General features: G+C 39.1%; 1 protein-coding gene across 1 annotated transcript in view; it reads left to right on the top strand.

The window, feature by feature from the left end:
* The window catches only part of RIC8B (RIC8 guanine nucleotide exchange factor B), a 41,895-nt gene extending 23,586 nt beyond the window's left edge, over window positions 1-18,309 (top strand). Inside the window, exons 5-10 of the mRNA XM_065639789.1 lie at window positions 4,025-4,175; window positions 4,510-4,605; window positions 7,163-7,307; window positions 7,458-7,602; window positions 8,833-8,952; window positions 17,242-18,309. Coding sequence (XP_065495861.1) covers window positions 4,025-4,175; window positions 4,510-4,605; window positions 7,163-7,307; window positions 7,458-7,602; window positions 8,833-8,952; window positions 17,242-17,353 — 769 coding nt within the window. The 3' untranslated portion in view covers window positions 17,354-18,309. The remainder of the gene's footprint in view (window positions 1-4,024; window positions 4,176-4,509; window positions 4,606-7,162; window positions 7,308-7,457; window positions 7,603-8,832; window positions 8,953-17,241) is intronic.
* The last annotated feature ends 238 nt before the right edge of the window (window positions 18,310-18,547 follow it).

Here is an 18,547-nt window from a genome sequence, read left to right as displayed (position 1 = left end):
GCAGCCAATAATTCAATCAAAATTCAGAGTATTTTTAGTGAAGTGGTAGTTCTCTGTTCAGTGTTCTTAGCTCTTTTCCATGACATATTTATTTTTATCCAAATAGGTCAGCTGTTCACAGGGCCCAGTAGTACAGCAGCTTCAAACACTATCCCATGTTATCTCTTGGCAATGAAAATTAGTGTTGCGATTCTCTTCTTCTGATGTGTCTGTATATCTAGTGTAGGATCTTTTGAAGATCATCTTCTAAACCACCAGTCTCCAAGAAGCAGGATATGGCTTTTAACGCTTTCAAGGCTGCTGGCTGTGAAATGAACTTGATTAAAATCTTGGAAAGCTCTTACAGATCAACAGTCTTAGTAGGTGAACACTAAAATCCTACATCAGAGCCCTTCTCAGCTGGTGCAGACAAGTTTGGAATAATTTAGGATACCGCTGCGGTAGTTGCCATGACTAAAGTTAGTGCTGAGTGTATCCTAAAAGGCGGTCTGTGTTTTCTCTTTGCTGCTTATGGTGGGTGTTCTGCACTCTCATCCTCCTTTAAGGGAGGGACTGGTGAGAATAAGTTCCCCACTGCTGGGAAAATGGAACAAATTTGGATAAATTCAGCAACTACAAGAAGACAGAGATCGGCCTTTAGCATTTAAGCTTGTACCTCACCAGCAAGACAGCCTGGTATTCTGGTGAATTATTATACAGCTGATGCTCTTCCCGTGAAAGCATGTTCTCTTTCTTTGTCCAGGAGTCTGACTCGTCTAATCACCCTGTAAAATTTCATTATCTTGTGCTATTGCAAAAGGATGCATGTTAAGCAGGTCCTTCTGGTTTTAGGTTTGCAAACCCTTGCAGATGACATCCAAATAGGGCTTTACGTATATGAGTAGGCATCTGTAGATAACATGTAGTATTCGTGTGATTTCCGCCCTTGCTTTTTTCAGTCAGAAGGAATATTTTCTGTAGAGGTGCTGCCCGCATGTACCTTATGGAGACACTAAGTCAAGGCAAGAATTCTCCCTAGTTCTGAGAGGGGGAAGCAGAAAAGAAGTAAGGATGGTTATCACTGCCTTGTGCCACTTCAGTTGTTTCCCCTTCCCCCTCAAACTCGGCATAGTGCTGCTTCAGTCTTTCTGTTAATGCTGCGAACACAGTGTTTTCCCTCTGTTAGCTAACTGTAGCAAGTTTGTTTAGCTCAAGTTGATAAAAGAAAGAATCCAAGTGTAGTATTCAATCTTGGTTCATGTCGTACTTGTTTGGTTGGTTGGTTTTTTTAACATGCTAGAAGGGCTCTGTGCAGGTTTTGACCTTTGTGATTCAAGTATTTCAGCCCGTTTGCAGAACGTGAGTTTTGTCTTTGAATGCTACGGGACGCAATACAAGCTGAATAATTTAATATGCTTTTGCACCAAGACTATTCATCATAAGGCAGCTCTGGAATAGAAAAGGTATAGTCACAACTAATGTCCCTGCAAATCCATCAGGTGGATCAGGGGTCTGGGTCAGAGGGCCCTACTTCAGTCCCATGATGTATTTGGTCGAGCAAGTCTTTCACTCCTGATAAGAGCTTTGATAATGAGTAAACTTGTGTTAGCAGTCTATAGCTGACATAGCATAGCTAGAAAAATAAGGCTGTATCATTGTTTGGGCTGTTCAGGGTGCGTGACTCTGACTGTACAATCTTTATTGCTAGAGATGAGGTGTGAGTCAGAGAGCAGAGTGCAACTTGTAGCTCTGTGTTCCACCTGGAGCCCATCAGTAAGGCAGTTAACGAAAATAACATTAAAAATGGAATAAAATGTGAGCAGTCCTGAATGCAGAATAAACTTCAGGAAACATCAGGGAGGCGTAAGTACATTTCTTAGAACTGCTGCTCACTTGCACTTCTGTAAGTTTGTAAATCTGCAGAATGTTACGATGTTTAAATGAAGGGTTCAGGCAGCCTGTTAAAGCACATTGTACAAATGCTGGTGCTCCCAGTATTTAAGTTGAGGATTTATTTTATGCAATCATAAGGTGTTGGATACATGCCCTGAGCTGTAATCTACTGAGTGTCAGTGTGACCCCATTTCTAATAAATAAGCAGAAGTTAACTATAAAAATAACTTAGTACCTGGTATTGTTGTCATTATTGTGGTTCTGTCATGTCATTACTTAATGTTTGAATATGAACGGCTTAAAGCACCACATATTAGAGTGAGTGCCATTTTTGCCCACTAACAAGGTTTTAATCAAGGCATTCAGCAGCTCTAAATAGGCCTTTGCTTCTAAATTTGCATATCAGGAGGGGGCTGGGAGCATGAGTGGGTGGGTGTCATGTCCCAGTGATTAATGATCTCTAGGAAGCCGAAAAGGGGAGAGTAATATACGCAGTATTTCTACCCCCTGGAGTAGGAATGCAAACACTATTGTGCAGATCTGTGCATAGTCACTGACTTCCTGGTAGCTGGAGAATTTCATACACTCCTCTACCACAAATAAAACTGTCAGTGGAGTGACAAAGATCAGAAAGCCGGGCTTCATTTATTGAAAAGAATAGCTCAGACACAGTGATCCAGAAAATTAATTTTGTAGGTGTTTGGGAACTTGGTTGTTTAATAAGAAACTGGTAAAAAGAGAACGTCTGGTGAAAGGCCTGAAGCCACTAAATATTTGTTAAATTTCAGCCTGTTTTGCTTCTGACTATTCCTGAATTATTGGAGAGAAATAACTTCCGTGATATAAAAGATGTATTTTAAACAGGAATTAGGAAAAAAACAAAGAGAACAAGCTTTCCAAAAAGTAGAAGTTGTCTGAATTTCAATTGCTAAAAGAGCAAAAGGGAGATGGCACAATGTGGAACAGCCACCCAGTCCGATCAGACTAAAACTAGCACATTTGTTAGAAATCCTGTTACGGCTGATTGCCATGATTTGCTTGCTGTTGTACTAAACCTTGGTTAGAATTGTATTAATAACATAAAAAACTGAGGGCAGCTTCTAAGTAAATATTATTAAAAGTGTTAAATGAAGTCGAAAAGTTTTCTCTGTTCTTGGAACACTTTGCCAATCCTTAGGACATCAGTGCTCGTGGTTTCACTGATAGCTTTGAGGTCTGCATATGTAAGCCTAAACAGTTCTGTAGTTTTTCTAAATATATCCATTTATACTTCTAGTTGCGCATCAGCAAGTAAATAATGTCAAAATTCTAATTTTTGCAGCATCTGTTTAATTTAGCCCCATATTCAGGGAAGAGTACAAATGCAAGTCTGTATAATGAGAACAGGCTAGATAGCAAACTCAAGGGATGTAAACTGTACCCGTACCAGAGACCCTTGCAAAGTTCGTTCCATCTTACTCCATTAAAGAGAAGGGAGGGAAGCTGTGCTCTGATTTAAATCACTTAATGGATATTTGAGAAGCGCTCCTCTTTGTGCTTTGTAGAATGCAAAGACTGGCAGTTATTGAAAGGTAGTCCTTGGTAAAAAAAAGAAATATATATCTTTTTTTTAATGGATTAAAAGCCTTCTGTGTTTCCTACATACTGCGAGCTAAGTAAAAGTAGAAATATTTCAGGGGACCTGAGAAATTGCCACCACGCCCCACAGTTGCAGGAGGAAGAGATGTTTTCTGTGGTGTACTTTGTCACATTAATGACGGTAATACAGATATGTTGTAAAATGTTTTGAAGTTTCAAGGAGTGGAAAAAAAACCCAACTTCCATTCACCGCAAATCAATGTGAGAGTTCCCCCTGCTGTCCGGGAAGACCAGCTGCTGGAACAGCCAGTCGGGCAGGATGGGAGTAGTAACATGCTGCTGCTGTACAGCTCTGGGGGCTTGTGTCTGGCTTTTTATTTTTTTGTTCCAAGAGCCAGCGCTCAGGCGATAATGCATGCCACCTTCTTTAAATCCCAGCGAGGAGAAAATAAAGCATTGTTTGAGTTGCGAGGCGTCTTTTTGTTTGCAGTTGTACAAACAGTGTATGGTGAGTTGTACTCTGGTTTTAATTCATTCTTCCAAATGAATAATGATTTTTTAAAATCTGTTTCAGCAACGCAATCAACCTCTTAAGCAACGTTCCAGTTTCGTGCTTGGATGTTATTAGTCCATCATCCCAAGAGGAAACAGATATAAAATACAACGGGATGAATATGGGAGCAATTCAAATTTTACTGGATTTCATGGAGAAGAGAATAGACAAGGTATGGGCTGTAAAGATTTTTGACAAAAGGGACCTCTTTCATTAAAGCAAAAAGTGCACATGTGTAAAGCTTCTTACAAACCTTTCAGACAGTATTTAGCACAAATATGGATGTTCTTGTTTCTAGATCGTGAAACACCTCAAAACTGAGAACAAATTCCTGTGAATATCTGAAGCATACTTGTGTGTGTGAGAGGAGGAATGTTTGGCTCTCTGTTTATATCTATGTAAAGTTCATGTTTCGGCTGTCATTTAGGACTTTATTAAAGAGGTCATAGGATTTGAAAAGGAAAATTTGCTCTTAAATATTTTATTTGTATTTGGTTTTATTTTAGGGAAGTAGCTATAGAGAAGGTCTGACTCCAGTTCTCAGTTTGTTGACTGAATGCTGCCGAACTCACAGGAATATCAGGAAGTTTATCAAAGCTCAGGTGAGTAAAATATTCATCAAAATTTGAATACGAAGCTAATGATAAACATTTTGAGGTTTGTATATCGCTGCAAGATACCGATACTTTAGAAGTATGAATGGTTTTGTATTAATTTACTCACAAAGTTCTCTGCAACATCTTTTTCTGTTTGGTCTCTGACAACTGTCAGCTCTAGAAATAAATTTTTCAGTCATGTAAATCAAGAGATATTATGGCCTAAGTTCCACAGTACATTTTGTAGAGCTGTTAAATAATAACACTAGTGGTATCGTAAATCTGTGTTAATGTGGGTCACTAGGGATTATGTGACACAGGGGCAAAGAACTCAGTGAGGTCTGTCCCTTCACATCCAGCATTTAAAAAAATAATTTCAGTGTAGTTAAAACTTTGCAAAGCTGTGTGGTAGCCGGTGGGGCTACAGGTGTTTTGATGCGTTCTGCCTGAGCTTTAGTTTGTCCTCAGTAGGGCAGGAGTCATTGGAATTGGAACTTGTGTGCTAGAGTGTATCCGCTGGTCTGTCAGAGTAAAACTCTGTCCCTGAACAGAGGGGCTTCATCACTTGGCCTCTTAAAAGAGCTGTTTAGTACAATACAGACTCTGGGTAGACTTTTTACAGGAAAAAAAGATTTCCATGCCATGGTTGAAGAGCTAAAGGATCTTTATTGCTTGGTGGTTGAGTGTAGTATTTTCTGTTTGTTCTGCTACTTTTCCTGAAGTTGAGTGGAGAAAAGTTAAAATATGAGCAAGGGAGAGACAGCTGAAACCAGCTGAGAAATGTTCTTTCTCCTAAGCTGCAGTGATTTTTGGGTTGCATCTTAGATGCCGCTCCCAGGTCAAAGCTGTGCCTGAATTCATAAATGGAGTTTATAATGGAAAAATGTGTATTTTGCATATGTTTTCTGCCTCTTTCATCTATACCAGAAGAGTGGTTTTGAGGAATTTAAGAAACTCATTCTTAGTGTTTATTGGTTTTGTTCACAGCAGTTCTTTCCTAGGATACTCTTCTGATCTGTTGTGTTAAAAAAAAATTGCAGAGCCAAATGTTCAGAAGTTAGAAAATGAAGTTGTCTGCATGTTTTTACGACATCTTGACATGAAGATGTCAGGATATAATTGCATGCTGTCTCTTACGACAGGACCGCTGCCTCATATAGTGCACAGAATGGCTGGATGCTGCTAACTGCATGACCGGATGTTTGATATTTTGAATTACCCTCATTGTTAAGTGTTGGCCTTAGGCTTTAGTTATTATGCACTATTCAAATTCGGATCTGAAGACAGAATGATTGATTTCCTCTTGAACTGTCCTATGGCACTCATCACTGTATTAATACTAGAGTATTCTAAAAACACTATTTCATTCTTACAACACACTGAGCAATGGCAGTCATGGCACTATCCCCATTATGGAAAGTAAGCGGGGACAAAGGAAAATGTTTTTGCTAATTGTCTGAATACTTAGTTTGAAAAAGACGGGTTCTGTTTTTTTTCAAAGTAGTCAATACCATAGCAGTCATTTGTTAAAGTATTGGTTCCCAGTGAATCTGATTTCAGTAGTAATTGTGCAGTAATTTTGCACAGAACATGACATTTTTACATTAGACACCTAGAAGACAAAGGACCTGCTATTACGTAGGACAATTAGTGTCATCTTTGGTTTCATTCCCTGGTAAAACATTGAAGAACCGTAATTCTTAGAGGAGTCTTCAGACCATTGAGGAGTCTTCAGACCATTAAATATTTCATACTACAGGCCAAATTTGATTGCAGATATTATTGTATCCTGTGAATGTGGAAAAAAAATAATGTAGGTTTTGAGTCTAAACGCATATGCACAAGAAGGTGGAAGTTATGTTGCAAAACCAGCCATATTTCAGGCATCTTCTGCCTTTCTTGAGGGTTGAAGCTGATATTAATGCCGTTTAATGAGAAAATAGCATCTTTGAGGAAATGTTAAATGGCATTTTCTCCAAAATCTTTTTGAAACTTAGCTTCAGCTTTTAAAAGAGTGGTTTTGGGGAGAAGTACGCATAGCCTCTATGCACGTAGAGCCAATTTTTGAAATTATTGGCAGTAGAACTTGCAATGTGACTTATTTTCCTGCTTTACCACTGTAAGTCTATTCCTTGTTCTGTATAAATTACCCATCATATTACTATTATAAGTTTCCTTAAGATTGTATTTTTAGTGTTCTTGCCAGATATTTGAGCAAAACAGAAGAAACAAAGGATACGAGGTTACTGCTGCCTGTTAGCCCACTATTTTGGGACACTCATTTGTGCTCTTAAACTTCTAATAGTTGTCTCTTTTTTTAAAGTCTGTGTTTGGGACTGAGTTCTCTTCTGCTCAGGATGGGAGGCCAGAAGGCCTGAGTATGTTATGAAGCGAGAGTCATTACTAGTACATGTAAGCATGGTTGGGGTGATTTTATTCCTGTTTTGAACGAGCAGAGCTTACGGTATTTTCTTGTTCTGTTAACTGTGTTTGTTTCTGCAAGGATTGGACACGTATTGCCATGTATTCTATGCTGATTTTCATTCTTTTTTTGTGCTGCTAGGTATTGCCTCCATTAAGAGATGTATCAAATCGACCAGAAGTTGGCACGACAGTGAGAAACAAGCTTGTTCGCCTTATGACACACGTTGACCTTGGAGTAAAGCAAATTGCAGGAGAATTCCTTTTTGTTCTTTGTAAAGAGAGAGGTAAAAACTACTACTTCTCCCTTTTATGTAAGGTCTTGCGGTAAATAGTATATTTGCCTCTTGCTGTAACACTCAATTCTTTTAACACTGTGCTGGTTTCTGTTTGGTAGCTGAATATAGCTGAGTAATTTTCTGTATCGCTCTTTGCAGTTGATAGCTTGTTAAAATACACAGGCTATGGTAACGCAGCAGGATTGCTGGCAGCAAGGGGCCTGTTAGCCGGAGGAAGAGGAGATCATTGGTACTCGGATGATGAAGATACGGATACAGAAGAATACAAATCTGCAAAGCCAAAGTATAGTATTGTTTTCATTCTGCATATCCTGTTGCAATTCAGATGTTTTGCCATAATTGTTTTGTTTCACCTTTTCCAGAGAGGCTGTTTTTGGAATCGCATGTGCTTATATTAATTACTGTCTCCTGTTTACTTCGTGGTCTAATTATTGGAAAAACAGCCTCTAATAGGGACCACCATATAGTTGGGTGGCTAAAAAAAAAAAAAAAATCACTATGAGAATGATCTATTTTCAGTAAGGAGAACTATGTAAAAATGAACACTTGTCAAAAAAAAAAGGAACAAAACCAAGAAATGTTTGTGGACGGTCTAGGAGCAGTTTCAAGATGCATATTAAAGGTTCAGAGTACATGCGTTCTCCATTTAAATGGATACTTATAAAGCTCAAATTGCTAAATGAGAGTAAAGGAGGCTATTGGAAATGATACTGCAAGAGAGTAACAAAGCAGGCCAAACAGGTTTTGAAGAGAAGCTTACTGGAGGCATTAAGAATAAAGAGAGTCTTCTTCACAGCTTCATCAAAAGCTGGAGGCCTCTAGTATTTTTGTGATTAAACTGCTTGAAAAGGTAATTTGCCCTGAAAGTGTTCTTTAAAACTACTTACCTGCTTTTGTTACGTATTCACCTTCCATAAAAAAGTAACAAAAGCAAAGAAGTAGTTTTAAGTAACACCATTTCTGCATCACCATTTGTTTTCACAGTGAAAATAACTGGCATTGTAAATTTTCAAAGTAACCTTAATTTGGTTTGAGCAAAAATCATCATGGGAGGTGAATAGTAAACTAGTTCAGTGATTCTTCATGAATAAGAAAATGTAACTGGAACTCGTCTATGTTTTTTTTAATTAAGCCTATACAGAATTAGTTGCTAACTCTGTTCCCCATCTATGATTATAAATAATGACACTGCCATTATTACCATCGTTATTCCCCCGCTTTCAGAGTTCCTGTTTATGGGTTATAATATAACAAGTACTAATGGAATGTGCATTTCTGAGTAGCTAACAAGAAATTAATACAGTGAATAAGCAAGATAATATCGTGATTCACGTGAGAAGGCTACAGCGAAGGTATAAATACGAATGTTGGCTATTTATAGTAAAAACTTTCATGTGCAGTTCAGACACTGTTGTTTCTGTTAGTGTGTTCCTCTTTCCTTCTGTCAAGAAGGCAGACAATTTAAATACCTATTTCTATAGAAATGTGAACTGTATCGTTTTTCCACCTCCAGCATTAACCTTATCACTGGTCACTTGGAAGAACCAATGCCCAATCCGATGGATGAAATGACAGAAGAACAAAAAGAATATGAAGCTATGAAGCTTGTCAACATGTTTGATAAACTTTCCAGGTATTGCATTATAGCTGCTTTGGTGCGAGGCAGGTCATACCCTGGCTCTTAACTAAGGTCTAGTGCTTCAAAACCGTACTAGAATCAACTTCACGCAGGACTAGGACCACTATAACTGCAGAGAAAAACATTTAACGCTTCAAAGAAAAGAGTGATATGTAACAGGACTTCAGAGGAAACCTCTTTTGGGGAGGATTGGACAGAATGACAAGATCTGGTGGTGTGGGGACCTGCCTCCTAAATGGATAATAATGGTGATAATAATGAAAAGAATTTTTCTTTTGAAAGTATGGGACACAATCCAAGCCCAAGGCAAGTGTACTCATTTTCCCCAAGTCAGTGAGCAGCATCTTGTGGTAACTACTTACGTCTGCTGCTTATATGAAGAACAAATACAGTGTGAAAATAGTTGTCACCAGAAGCAATAAATTATATAATAGAGCAATTAAAAGGGAATTCACAATTAAGAATTATTGTGGATTTATTAGGCTAAGTGTGAACTGGATTACAAATGAGCCTTTCTAATTTGTCTTAAATGACTGAGATAATGCCGTAAAAGAAAATGGTACATTATTGACAAAGAAAGCTGGGTTTTGTTTTATAGCTTTCTACATAGAAAAAGGGAACAGGCCTGTGCTGTTAGCTATAGCTTTTTTTCTCTATGACCCAATATGCTTAGAATTTGCTGTTTTTTTCTTCCCCCATACTTGTAGCCATGTTGGAGTGATTGCTTGTAGCTTATTTTCTGTGTAAGCGAAGTTTAACATTCTTGAGAAACACTTAATGTAATAATCATTTACCATTGAACTGAGCTGTAGGAATTTAGGTAAATATCTAAGTGGATCATTCTTCAAACACGGGAAAGCTCAGCAGCTAGAAACATAAAGGGTGTTTCAAAAAGATGGACCCAACTTGAAATCACTGCCTTTTGAAATTGGGTCCATCTTTTTGAAACACCCTTTATGTTTGCGTTTTTTGCGAGAGTTTGTAGATATACAACAGGATCTACTGAGAGAAATTCATCAAACCAAGTATTTTTACATCTCTATTAAAAGTAAGGAATGCAGCAAAAGATATGGGAGAATCTGGATTTTGTATTAGCTGAGAGACTGAATTGTAAGCAGGAGCAAAAGCAGGGAAGGATCTCGGAACAACTGATCTGAAACTGTCAGTGAAGTAATTAGATACTTTTTCACGTTCTTTGCATGGAAAGCAAGTGTAGCATGCTACAGTCTTTTTAATAAAGAAAAGAAAACGCAATGCGCATGTAATCTTAATTGAACTACTACATAAAATTGAATGATCGCTGTGTAAACTAGGGAATTAAGATGCTAAGCATTAGGGCTACCACAATAAAATGAATAAATGGTCTAAAACTTTTTTAAAAGGAAGATTGAGACCGGAGATAAACTGAGACTGAAGACAAGTCAGTTGCTGTCGCTATAGCAGTTACACAAAAAGTCCAAATGGCGTTAGTGTAGCGTAAGAGCCTTTTCAGCGTGGAGGATCGGAGGCACCTGCTGTGTTCCCTGCCACAAACTGACAATAACTGAGCAGCTGGTGCCCCGTGTCCCTGCTTATCCTCTTGGCCAGGAGCATTGCTTCTACCTTGGGCTTTCTGTGTCGCTTACATCCACCCGCAGGTTCTTCTATAGCACTTAGCCTGCAAACTCTTCAGGATTTGGGACTCTTTCTGTTGTAAGGTTTTTCTTTGGTTGGTTTTTAGTGTGGTGATTGCTGTGGGACAGTGTTGTTGATCTGCTGTGATAACATGAATAAAATCACTTGATTGTTCTTCCCACTCTTTTTGTTTTACTGAAAATTGGGGCTGGGAAGTACTGACAGGAAGAAAAAAAGAGAGTGAGTCTTGGTTTGAGGAGGCTGTGGGATGCTTTTAATGAATGTAATTGAGTGCAATTGTGTGTTTTGTGGATGTTAAATAAAATGGGAAGCTGCCATTCTTGTGTACAAATACAAGGAGAGTTAGTTACATGCTGCTAGTAGAGGGAGTTTTGGAATTGAACACTTCTGCCTCCAGCTTGAGTTCTTCAGCACTGAGGAGTTTTCGGAGACTTTAGGCTACCAGTGGAATGCACTTTTTGCCCTTGGTTTGCAACCTACAAATTTAAACTGGAGGTTGCTTTCCTGAGTTGATTGTGGGTTTTGAGTCTTGCATTGGGGCAGGTGGCGCGTCTCCTGCTTCTGCTGGTCTTCATTGTTGTCACCATGGGAGGGGACAGATACAATGAACCAGTTTTAGTTTGGAGCAGTGCTTTGCTCTTAAGAGGGGAGGAACTTGGACAGGGAACCAACATCTCCTTCTTCTAATCATGAATGAGTTTATGTAACTTTATCTGCGTAACTTGAACAAGAGCTTGGAGTGAACTTGCATGAGGTACAACAAAACCGGTTTGCTTAGGACACTTGCTTTGTCCCAGTAATGGAAACTAAGCTTTAAAGAGCAAGCATGCTTTTACTGGAGAAAGGTATGAAAACAAAAAAACAAACAAAAGTTGAAGGACTTACAAACTTGCTTCCCTTCCTGACTAACAAGGTTAATCAGGCCAGTCTCTCACAGGGCTCTTCTAGATTTGGCTTTGACTGGCTCTGTGTCATTTTGGAAAAGTTACCTGATGAGGAATTGAACTCAGAAGACAAATTTGCAAAACAGTACTACACCAGTGGAAAGTTATAGCCTTCATTAATGGCTGCTCTTTGCACTGTACCCTTTGTACAGGTTTATTGAAACCATACGTAATAAAGTGGCATTTTCTCCCATGTTGCATGACAGTGGATTTTTGCTCTCTGGTTTTCTCTTAAATTTCGGCTTTGGCACTGAAGAATTGAAACTGCTTTGAGGTGATGCAAAACTGATCCGTGCTTTGGGCCATTTCAGGTCTTACTTCCAGAGTTTTTCCTTTCTGTTAGGTTGTTGGTGTTTAGGCCTGATCATGGGGTAACTGACCATCGACAAGGCAAAATTAAAATAAATCACAGTTTTGTTTTATCAAAATGTGTGGGGGAAAGCTGAATATTGTTTGTGAACCCATTTCCTCTGCCCCAATATTTTAACATAGACTTGGATTCTACAAAAGCTTTTATATAAATCAATATTTTGTTCAAATTTGCCTGGATGATATTACTTTTAAAAATCATTATGTATATATATACAAATTATAAGTGTAAATGAAGATGAAAAATCTTAATTACTGCAGCTCTTAGGAGATGTAGATGTTGCTTAGGTAGTTTGCTGGATGCCTGAACTTGGCCTTGAGTAACTCTATGGGCTTTGTCCGCAGTAAGGGTCAGTACTATCTTGTTGGTTCATTGAGAATGGTTTGGTGACTGTAAATCTCTGTCCTCTGCATGTGATGCACATCTTTGAGCTTTGAAAAACTCCCCAAATCTGCAAAAAGATTTAACTCAACCTTTCACTTTTGCAAAATACCAAGCTAGCCACCTTAAATCAGTGTTGTATGATATTCTGTCTGTTTACATCATAGATTATTGGAAATACTCTGTGTTAATTAAAATGTCTGGAAAAAATGCTAACATTTTTTCTATTATAAATGGTAGGTAGAATTGTATATTAATTGACTAATTTAAAATGTCAGGATGCTTTTTCCAAGCCAACCTTGTATTAATAGCAAGAATCCTTTTGCTGATGAAATGGTCTCCAATTATCACAGCTTGGGTTTTGTTGTACATTGAACAGAAGTCAACAAAACGAGTATGTAAGAGAACCTGTCTAAATAGGCAGCCATACTCATTAAAACCACAAAATTAATCATAGAATGAATGAAGAAGGCAATGTTACATAGATTTTTTTTTTTCCTCCCCTTTCTAGTCATAGAACGAAATAATGTTACATGAAAGGATCGGAACTATTATGTAGTACTCAATTATAAGGAGGTGAATAGGTCCCTAACATGCCATTTTATCAAAGGGGCAGACTGGTGTTTACATGATGGCTGTTTCATTACAAACACCATCATTAATTCCATGTGTCAATACTGCCCTATAGCACATACAGCAGACAAGTAAGAGTTACCCTTCAAAACAAGAGAATGATTTTTGAGTCGTTATCAAGCTAAATGGCAAGCAGGAAGCTAGAACTTGTATAGATGTATTTGAAGGGACTCTTGGGAGATTTGGAAGTGGAAGAAGAGAATGCATTTTAGCAACTGTTTAATTATGGTGTGTTTCTAAGTACACTTGAAAAGAATGCTTTGTTTGCGTTAGAAAAATGAATGTTGCAAGAAGGTGTATTTGAGTATATGGGAGGTCACGTAAGGATGTTCAAATACGTATAAATGTGCACATCATGTACTTGTGTATATCTTCATGGCATTGGAACAGGCTGCTCAGGAAAGTGGTTGAGTCACTATCCCTGGAGGTGTTTAAAAGACGTGTAGATGAGGTTCTTAGGGACATGGTTTAGTGGTGGACTTGGCAGTGTTAGGTTAACAGTTGAAGTCTATGATCGTATAGGTCTTTTCCAACCAAAATGATTCTGTGATACAGAAGTATTCCTGCTGGCACCTAATGGGCTGAAGAAGCGATCTCTCTTCTGCCCTGCAGATGTACCATAAACATCCAGTTTCTGGATAGTGAACTGTCTTCTGAGGCTATACGTGCCAGTTCTGATGCTTCCTTTGCCACCTTGTATCTCACCTTAAACAGTAAGAGCATCCTCAGCATCCCGACTTGTCAAAGCTCACTGAAGGTCTCTAAGCAGCCAGTGCTAAATGGGCAAATTGCTGAGGGTGGCAGAGCTGAGATGGGTCATACCAGATAAGGATCATCTCTGTGGGCTCTTCTGTGGTACTGAAATTAGCTGAGTGATTCCTCTTGCAATCCTACCCAAAATTCTGTTATTTAGCACATAGTTGTTCCAAACTTCTGAAACTAACTCTGTAGGCAGCCCAGATCTTTTCATCTGTACTCAGTCCTGGAGAGGCCCCACCTTGAAAACTGTGTTCAGTTTTGGACCCCTCATCATAAGATGGACATTGAGGTACTAGAGAGAGTGCAGAGGAGGCAATGAAGCTGGTGAGGGGTCTGGAGCACCAGTCTGGTGAGGAGCAGCTGAGGGAACTGGGGCTGTTCAGCCTGGAGAAAAGGAGGCTGAGGGGAGACCTGATCGCTGTCTGCAACTGCCTGAAAGGAGGTTGTAGCATGGAGGGGGTTGGCCTCTTCTCCCAAGTAACAAATGATAAGATGAGAGGAAATGGCTTCAAGTTGTGCCAGGGGAGATTTAAATTGGGTATTAGGAAAATTTTTTTCATGGAAGGGGTTGTGAGGCATTGGCACAGGCTGCCCAGGGAAGTGGTGGAGGCACCATCCCTGGAGGTGTTTAAAAGGCGTTTAGACGAGGTTCTTAAGGACATGGTTAAGTGCTAGAGTTAGGTTATGGTTGGACTCGATGATCCTGAGGGTCTCTTCCAACCAAAATGATTCTATGATTCTATGATCTGTCTCCCTCTGTATTTTTCCTCTTTGAAATCAGGAACAAGCTTGTGTAGTGTCCAGAGCTTGCAGTCAAGTCTTCACCAGTGAAAGGATGCCATGTTTTACACCATTTTAGGGACTAGATTAGGTTAGGAAAAAAATAGGCTGATCCCTCCTTCTCCTCCTACCTCTTCTTTTGGTGGCCTAGAATATTTCTGTGTTCACCCATTTCAGCTTTACTGGGTAGCATTTGTCTGAGGAAAGATGTATGGAGTTCAACCTCCTAATACAGAGAATGAACAGCAAACTCGTAACAACCATCATTCATCCTATTCAAGGACTGCGAAGCAGGAAACTCATGCAGGAACAGCAAGGTAATTGATAAACATCCTTGTTATTTGTTGAAATGTGAGATCAGCTGTAGCTCATGGCTAAAGCCTAGAGAGAAGGAAAGGCACTGGTAGCGAACCTCGGATGCAGAACAGCACAGATCACGGTGGTGCAATTTGAAATGAGTACAGTGAGCTAAGAAACAGGCTTTTGTGAGCATCACGAAAGAAAATACAAATGCACGTCAGTGACTCAGACTTCTGGATTACCTTGTCATGCAAAACTTGGTGCATTTATCCCCAAAAGACCCCCACAAAAACCACAGACCGAGACTTGTGCGTATGGATGTGTCTTGGCTACTGCGCCTGGTGTTGAGTGTCTCTGTGGATGACTCACCAGGAGAAAAAAGTTTCTGTCAGGTTCTGGAGTGTGTGTAGCAGGATGTAAAAGTGAAGCGCAAAAGCAAAATTACAGAGAAAAAGCCGTTTCTTTATAATTGACAGATGTTGAGATAGGTTGTCTTGACAATATTTACAGATGTAAGTATCCTTATGTGAGGAGAGCCGGGTCCCCACATAAGAGGACCTTGGAACCTTGTTTTCCCATGTTTCTCTTTCCTTTTTTGTGAACTGTTTCTTTATCCTTTACTAGCCATTATAATTTATTACCAATAGTAGTTGTAAATGACTAGTAAATGCTGTGATTCTGTGACTTCTGGCTGCAATGTTAAATGTTGCAACCTGAGAGTATGTGTTATGGTTTTGAAAACAAAAATCTAGGATCCTCTCAGCTTAGTAGGCAAGCAAAGGTGAATTCATTCTTTGTGGCTATGTTTTTACTTTTAGGACTTGAAAAATATGAACAAGGACTTACACTTCAGGTTATTCTTCTCCAAAAATAAATGTAATTGATCACTACTGAGGCTTGAACTTCAGAGGCACTGAAGAATTGTTGCAAGGCTGATTTCAAAGGACGCTTGTTTTGTATTATGGTATTTAAAGTTTAAAAGCCAAAAAGGCCTTAGATTTACAGGCTTTTTTTCCTGTGAAAAAAGTCTTTGCTATTAGATGCGACTCCAAAGCACTCTGGGTTTGCCTTTGGGGGACCCCTACAGCAGGCAGAGAGGGTTCTGGTCCAGTTTGGACTCTAGATCTAGAGTCTTCATTTTTTTGAGCCCTTTCGAATCTGATTTTGAGTATTCCTTTGATCTCTTCTTGAGCACATCTCCAGCAGATACTTGAAAACACACAGGCACACACACAGGGATTTGTGAGCTTATCACCCTGATTGCCACATCTGTGCAAATAGCTGCATTTCTCTTCCTGCACAAAAAAAGACTCTTGGAGACTTAATTTAACTGCTGCTTGACTGTACAATATCTAGTGTACACATGCCGTGTAATTCGGATGTTGCCTTCCTTGCCGTTCCTGTGGTTGAGTTAGGGTTAGATTGCCAGCTATGTACAAGCAATTTTTGTCCCTTTTTTCAGCCAAGGTAGGAGTGCAGACCAGGCAGAGAGCTGGTGAAATGCATTTGCTTCCCCATCGAGTGATGGAGTTTTATTGTCTGTGGCTGGGGAGAGTGGTATATGTGTGTTAAATCAGCAATTTTACTGGGCTGTCTTTCAAGCGAGGGGTAAATTGACATCAAGCCTCCGCTCCTTTATTTAAGGTGACTCCTGAATATTTAGAGGTATTCTCCATATTTTTTTTTTCTAGCAGAAAATCAAACTGTTATCTTTGCCCTTACAGCTTTTGCCATAATCCACATATAAATGAGGTGTTAAAAAGTAAGGATTAAATAAATCTTTGCTAATACTTTTTGATTGGCTTAATCAATAATTAATCATCTCTCAGATGAGGCTGTAGCTTGTGGAGTAGATATAATTAGATTAGCCGCTGAGAGGCCTTTGGAGCTTTGAAGAGATTAAAATGGCTGTCAATCCTGTAATTAAACTGCCGCAAACAAAAGCAATAGTATTAGAATCAGTCAGCTTTTTTTAAATGAATCAACAAGTACTTACACACCAGTAGTAGTGGTGTAGGCAGAGTCTGGTCTCCTAACTGAGTTATTTCCTTTGACAAGATAAATATATATCAGATCATTGTTTTAATTGCCTGGGCATATATTGGTCAGAACAGCAGGTGAAATTTTAGGAAGAAATGGCTGTCAGAGAACTCAGAAGAAAAGCCAGTTTGTGTATCTAAACCAGTAAACCTGCTCCTTGTCTTGAGCCTATTAGGCACTGACTTTTCATGGTGTCTTTAATTGGCTAAGTAGGTTTGGCCTACATGAATGAAGTCTTTATCTGTCCTGCTCTTCCCCTCCCACCTATTTTGGAGGGGTTTTTGTTCCTCTTTCTTCAAAACAGAGGGCTTTAGCAGAAATAACTTCCTTTTAAAGGCTCATTATGTACTAAAGCATATACTGTATGTGACTGTATTATACACATGTGAATTGATATGTGTGCATATGCTAATATATATTCTTTTTTTAAATCTCTTACAGAGATGAGCTTATAAAGCCAATGGGAGTGCGGCCGGACGGTACAATGGCTCCTTTGGAAGAAGCCGTGAGCCAGTACCAGACCAACAAGCGAGACAGTTCAGACTCAGACTAAAGCATCACCTGCTTCACTCTCAATTCTTCTCTAATCCATGCTTTTCCTTAGAGTCACGACACCTTTTATCTAGGCATTTTATCCTCACACTAGCCAGCGTCACTTTAACTGTTCTATTATTGGAATATTTAAATGATGGGTCCTGTGCTGTAATGTCTGAATTTTTATTATGCCCGTTAAAAGAACATATCAATTTATTAGTTTATGATCTTTATTAATTTAAAATGAAATGTATTTCAAAGGGATACAAATTGAAAGCCTACACTATAAAATAAAATACACTGTTTTCCAGACTCAGTAGGTTTTCCCATCCTTGATATTTTATTTTTTTGTATTCTCTTGCAAATCTCTCCCTTTATATAATTGTAATTAAAGAAGCGTGTTTGTTTAATGGCATGAGGAGCAGAGGGTGTTTAAACTTAGAAGTCTGACTGACCTTGTGAAGCTGCTTTAACTGGCATTCAGCTGAGATTTCAGAGCTAACCCTTTTTAAAAATGACATGGGATTCTTCTGCTACACACTTTTGTGGTTGAGCTGCTGCTTAAGATTTTACCAATGTGTCAGTCACTGACTGCTGCTAAAATTACCTTTAAATTGGGAACAAGGTCATGTATGTTGTATGTCTTCCCTCCCCCATTAAGACCACATGAATATACCCCCCTCCCCTCTTTGGTTAAGTAAAATCATCTTCATTCAAAGCAGCATTCAAGTGTGTACACTTAAATGTTGCCATGAATGGGAGTGGACTAAAGTGAAGTGCATGTGCAAGTGTTTTACTGAATTGGGGCTACTTTTGGAGATTAACGGGTATGCCTCACTTGAAGGGAACTCTAACCAACAAAGAAATATTTCCTTTTAGGGAGAAGCTCGGAAGCAATGGGGTAGGGAATGGGAAGGTGGGAAGGAGAATGAAGTGTCACTTTCAACTCTGTACTCTTTAAAAACAAAGATTAAAGTTCTAGGTGTGCTGCACTGCTGTCGTTGGCTCTTTGCCTGCTTGGTTTCTTTCTCTGTGTGTTTCTCCCAGCATTAATTACATGAAAGATAATCCATGCCCAGTTTGTAATTCCTTGGGTTTTTGCTCAGAAGTATACACAAGCCACTCTTGAGAGCCTTTCAGAGGCTGGTGAAGTTTCTCCAGTTTGTCTTGGTTTTCCTATGACTTGACACTGGTTCCCTGAGCTAAGGACATC

The sequence above is a fragment of the Caloenas nicobarica genome, chromosome 1 (genome assembly GCF_036013445.1).
Source record: "Caloenas nicobarica isolate bCalNic1 chromosome 1, bCalNic1.hap1, whole genome shotgun sequence".
NCBI classification, from domain to species: domain Eukaryota; kingdom Metazoa; phylum Chordata; class Aves; order Columbiformes; family Columbidae; genus Caloenas; species Caloenas nicobarica.
This window is presented reverse-complemented; position numbering and strand designations above follow the sequence as displayed.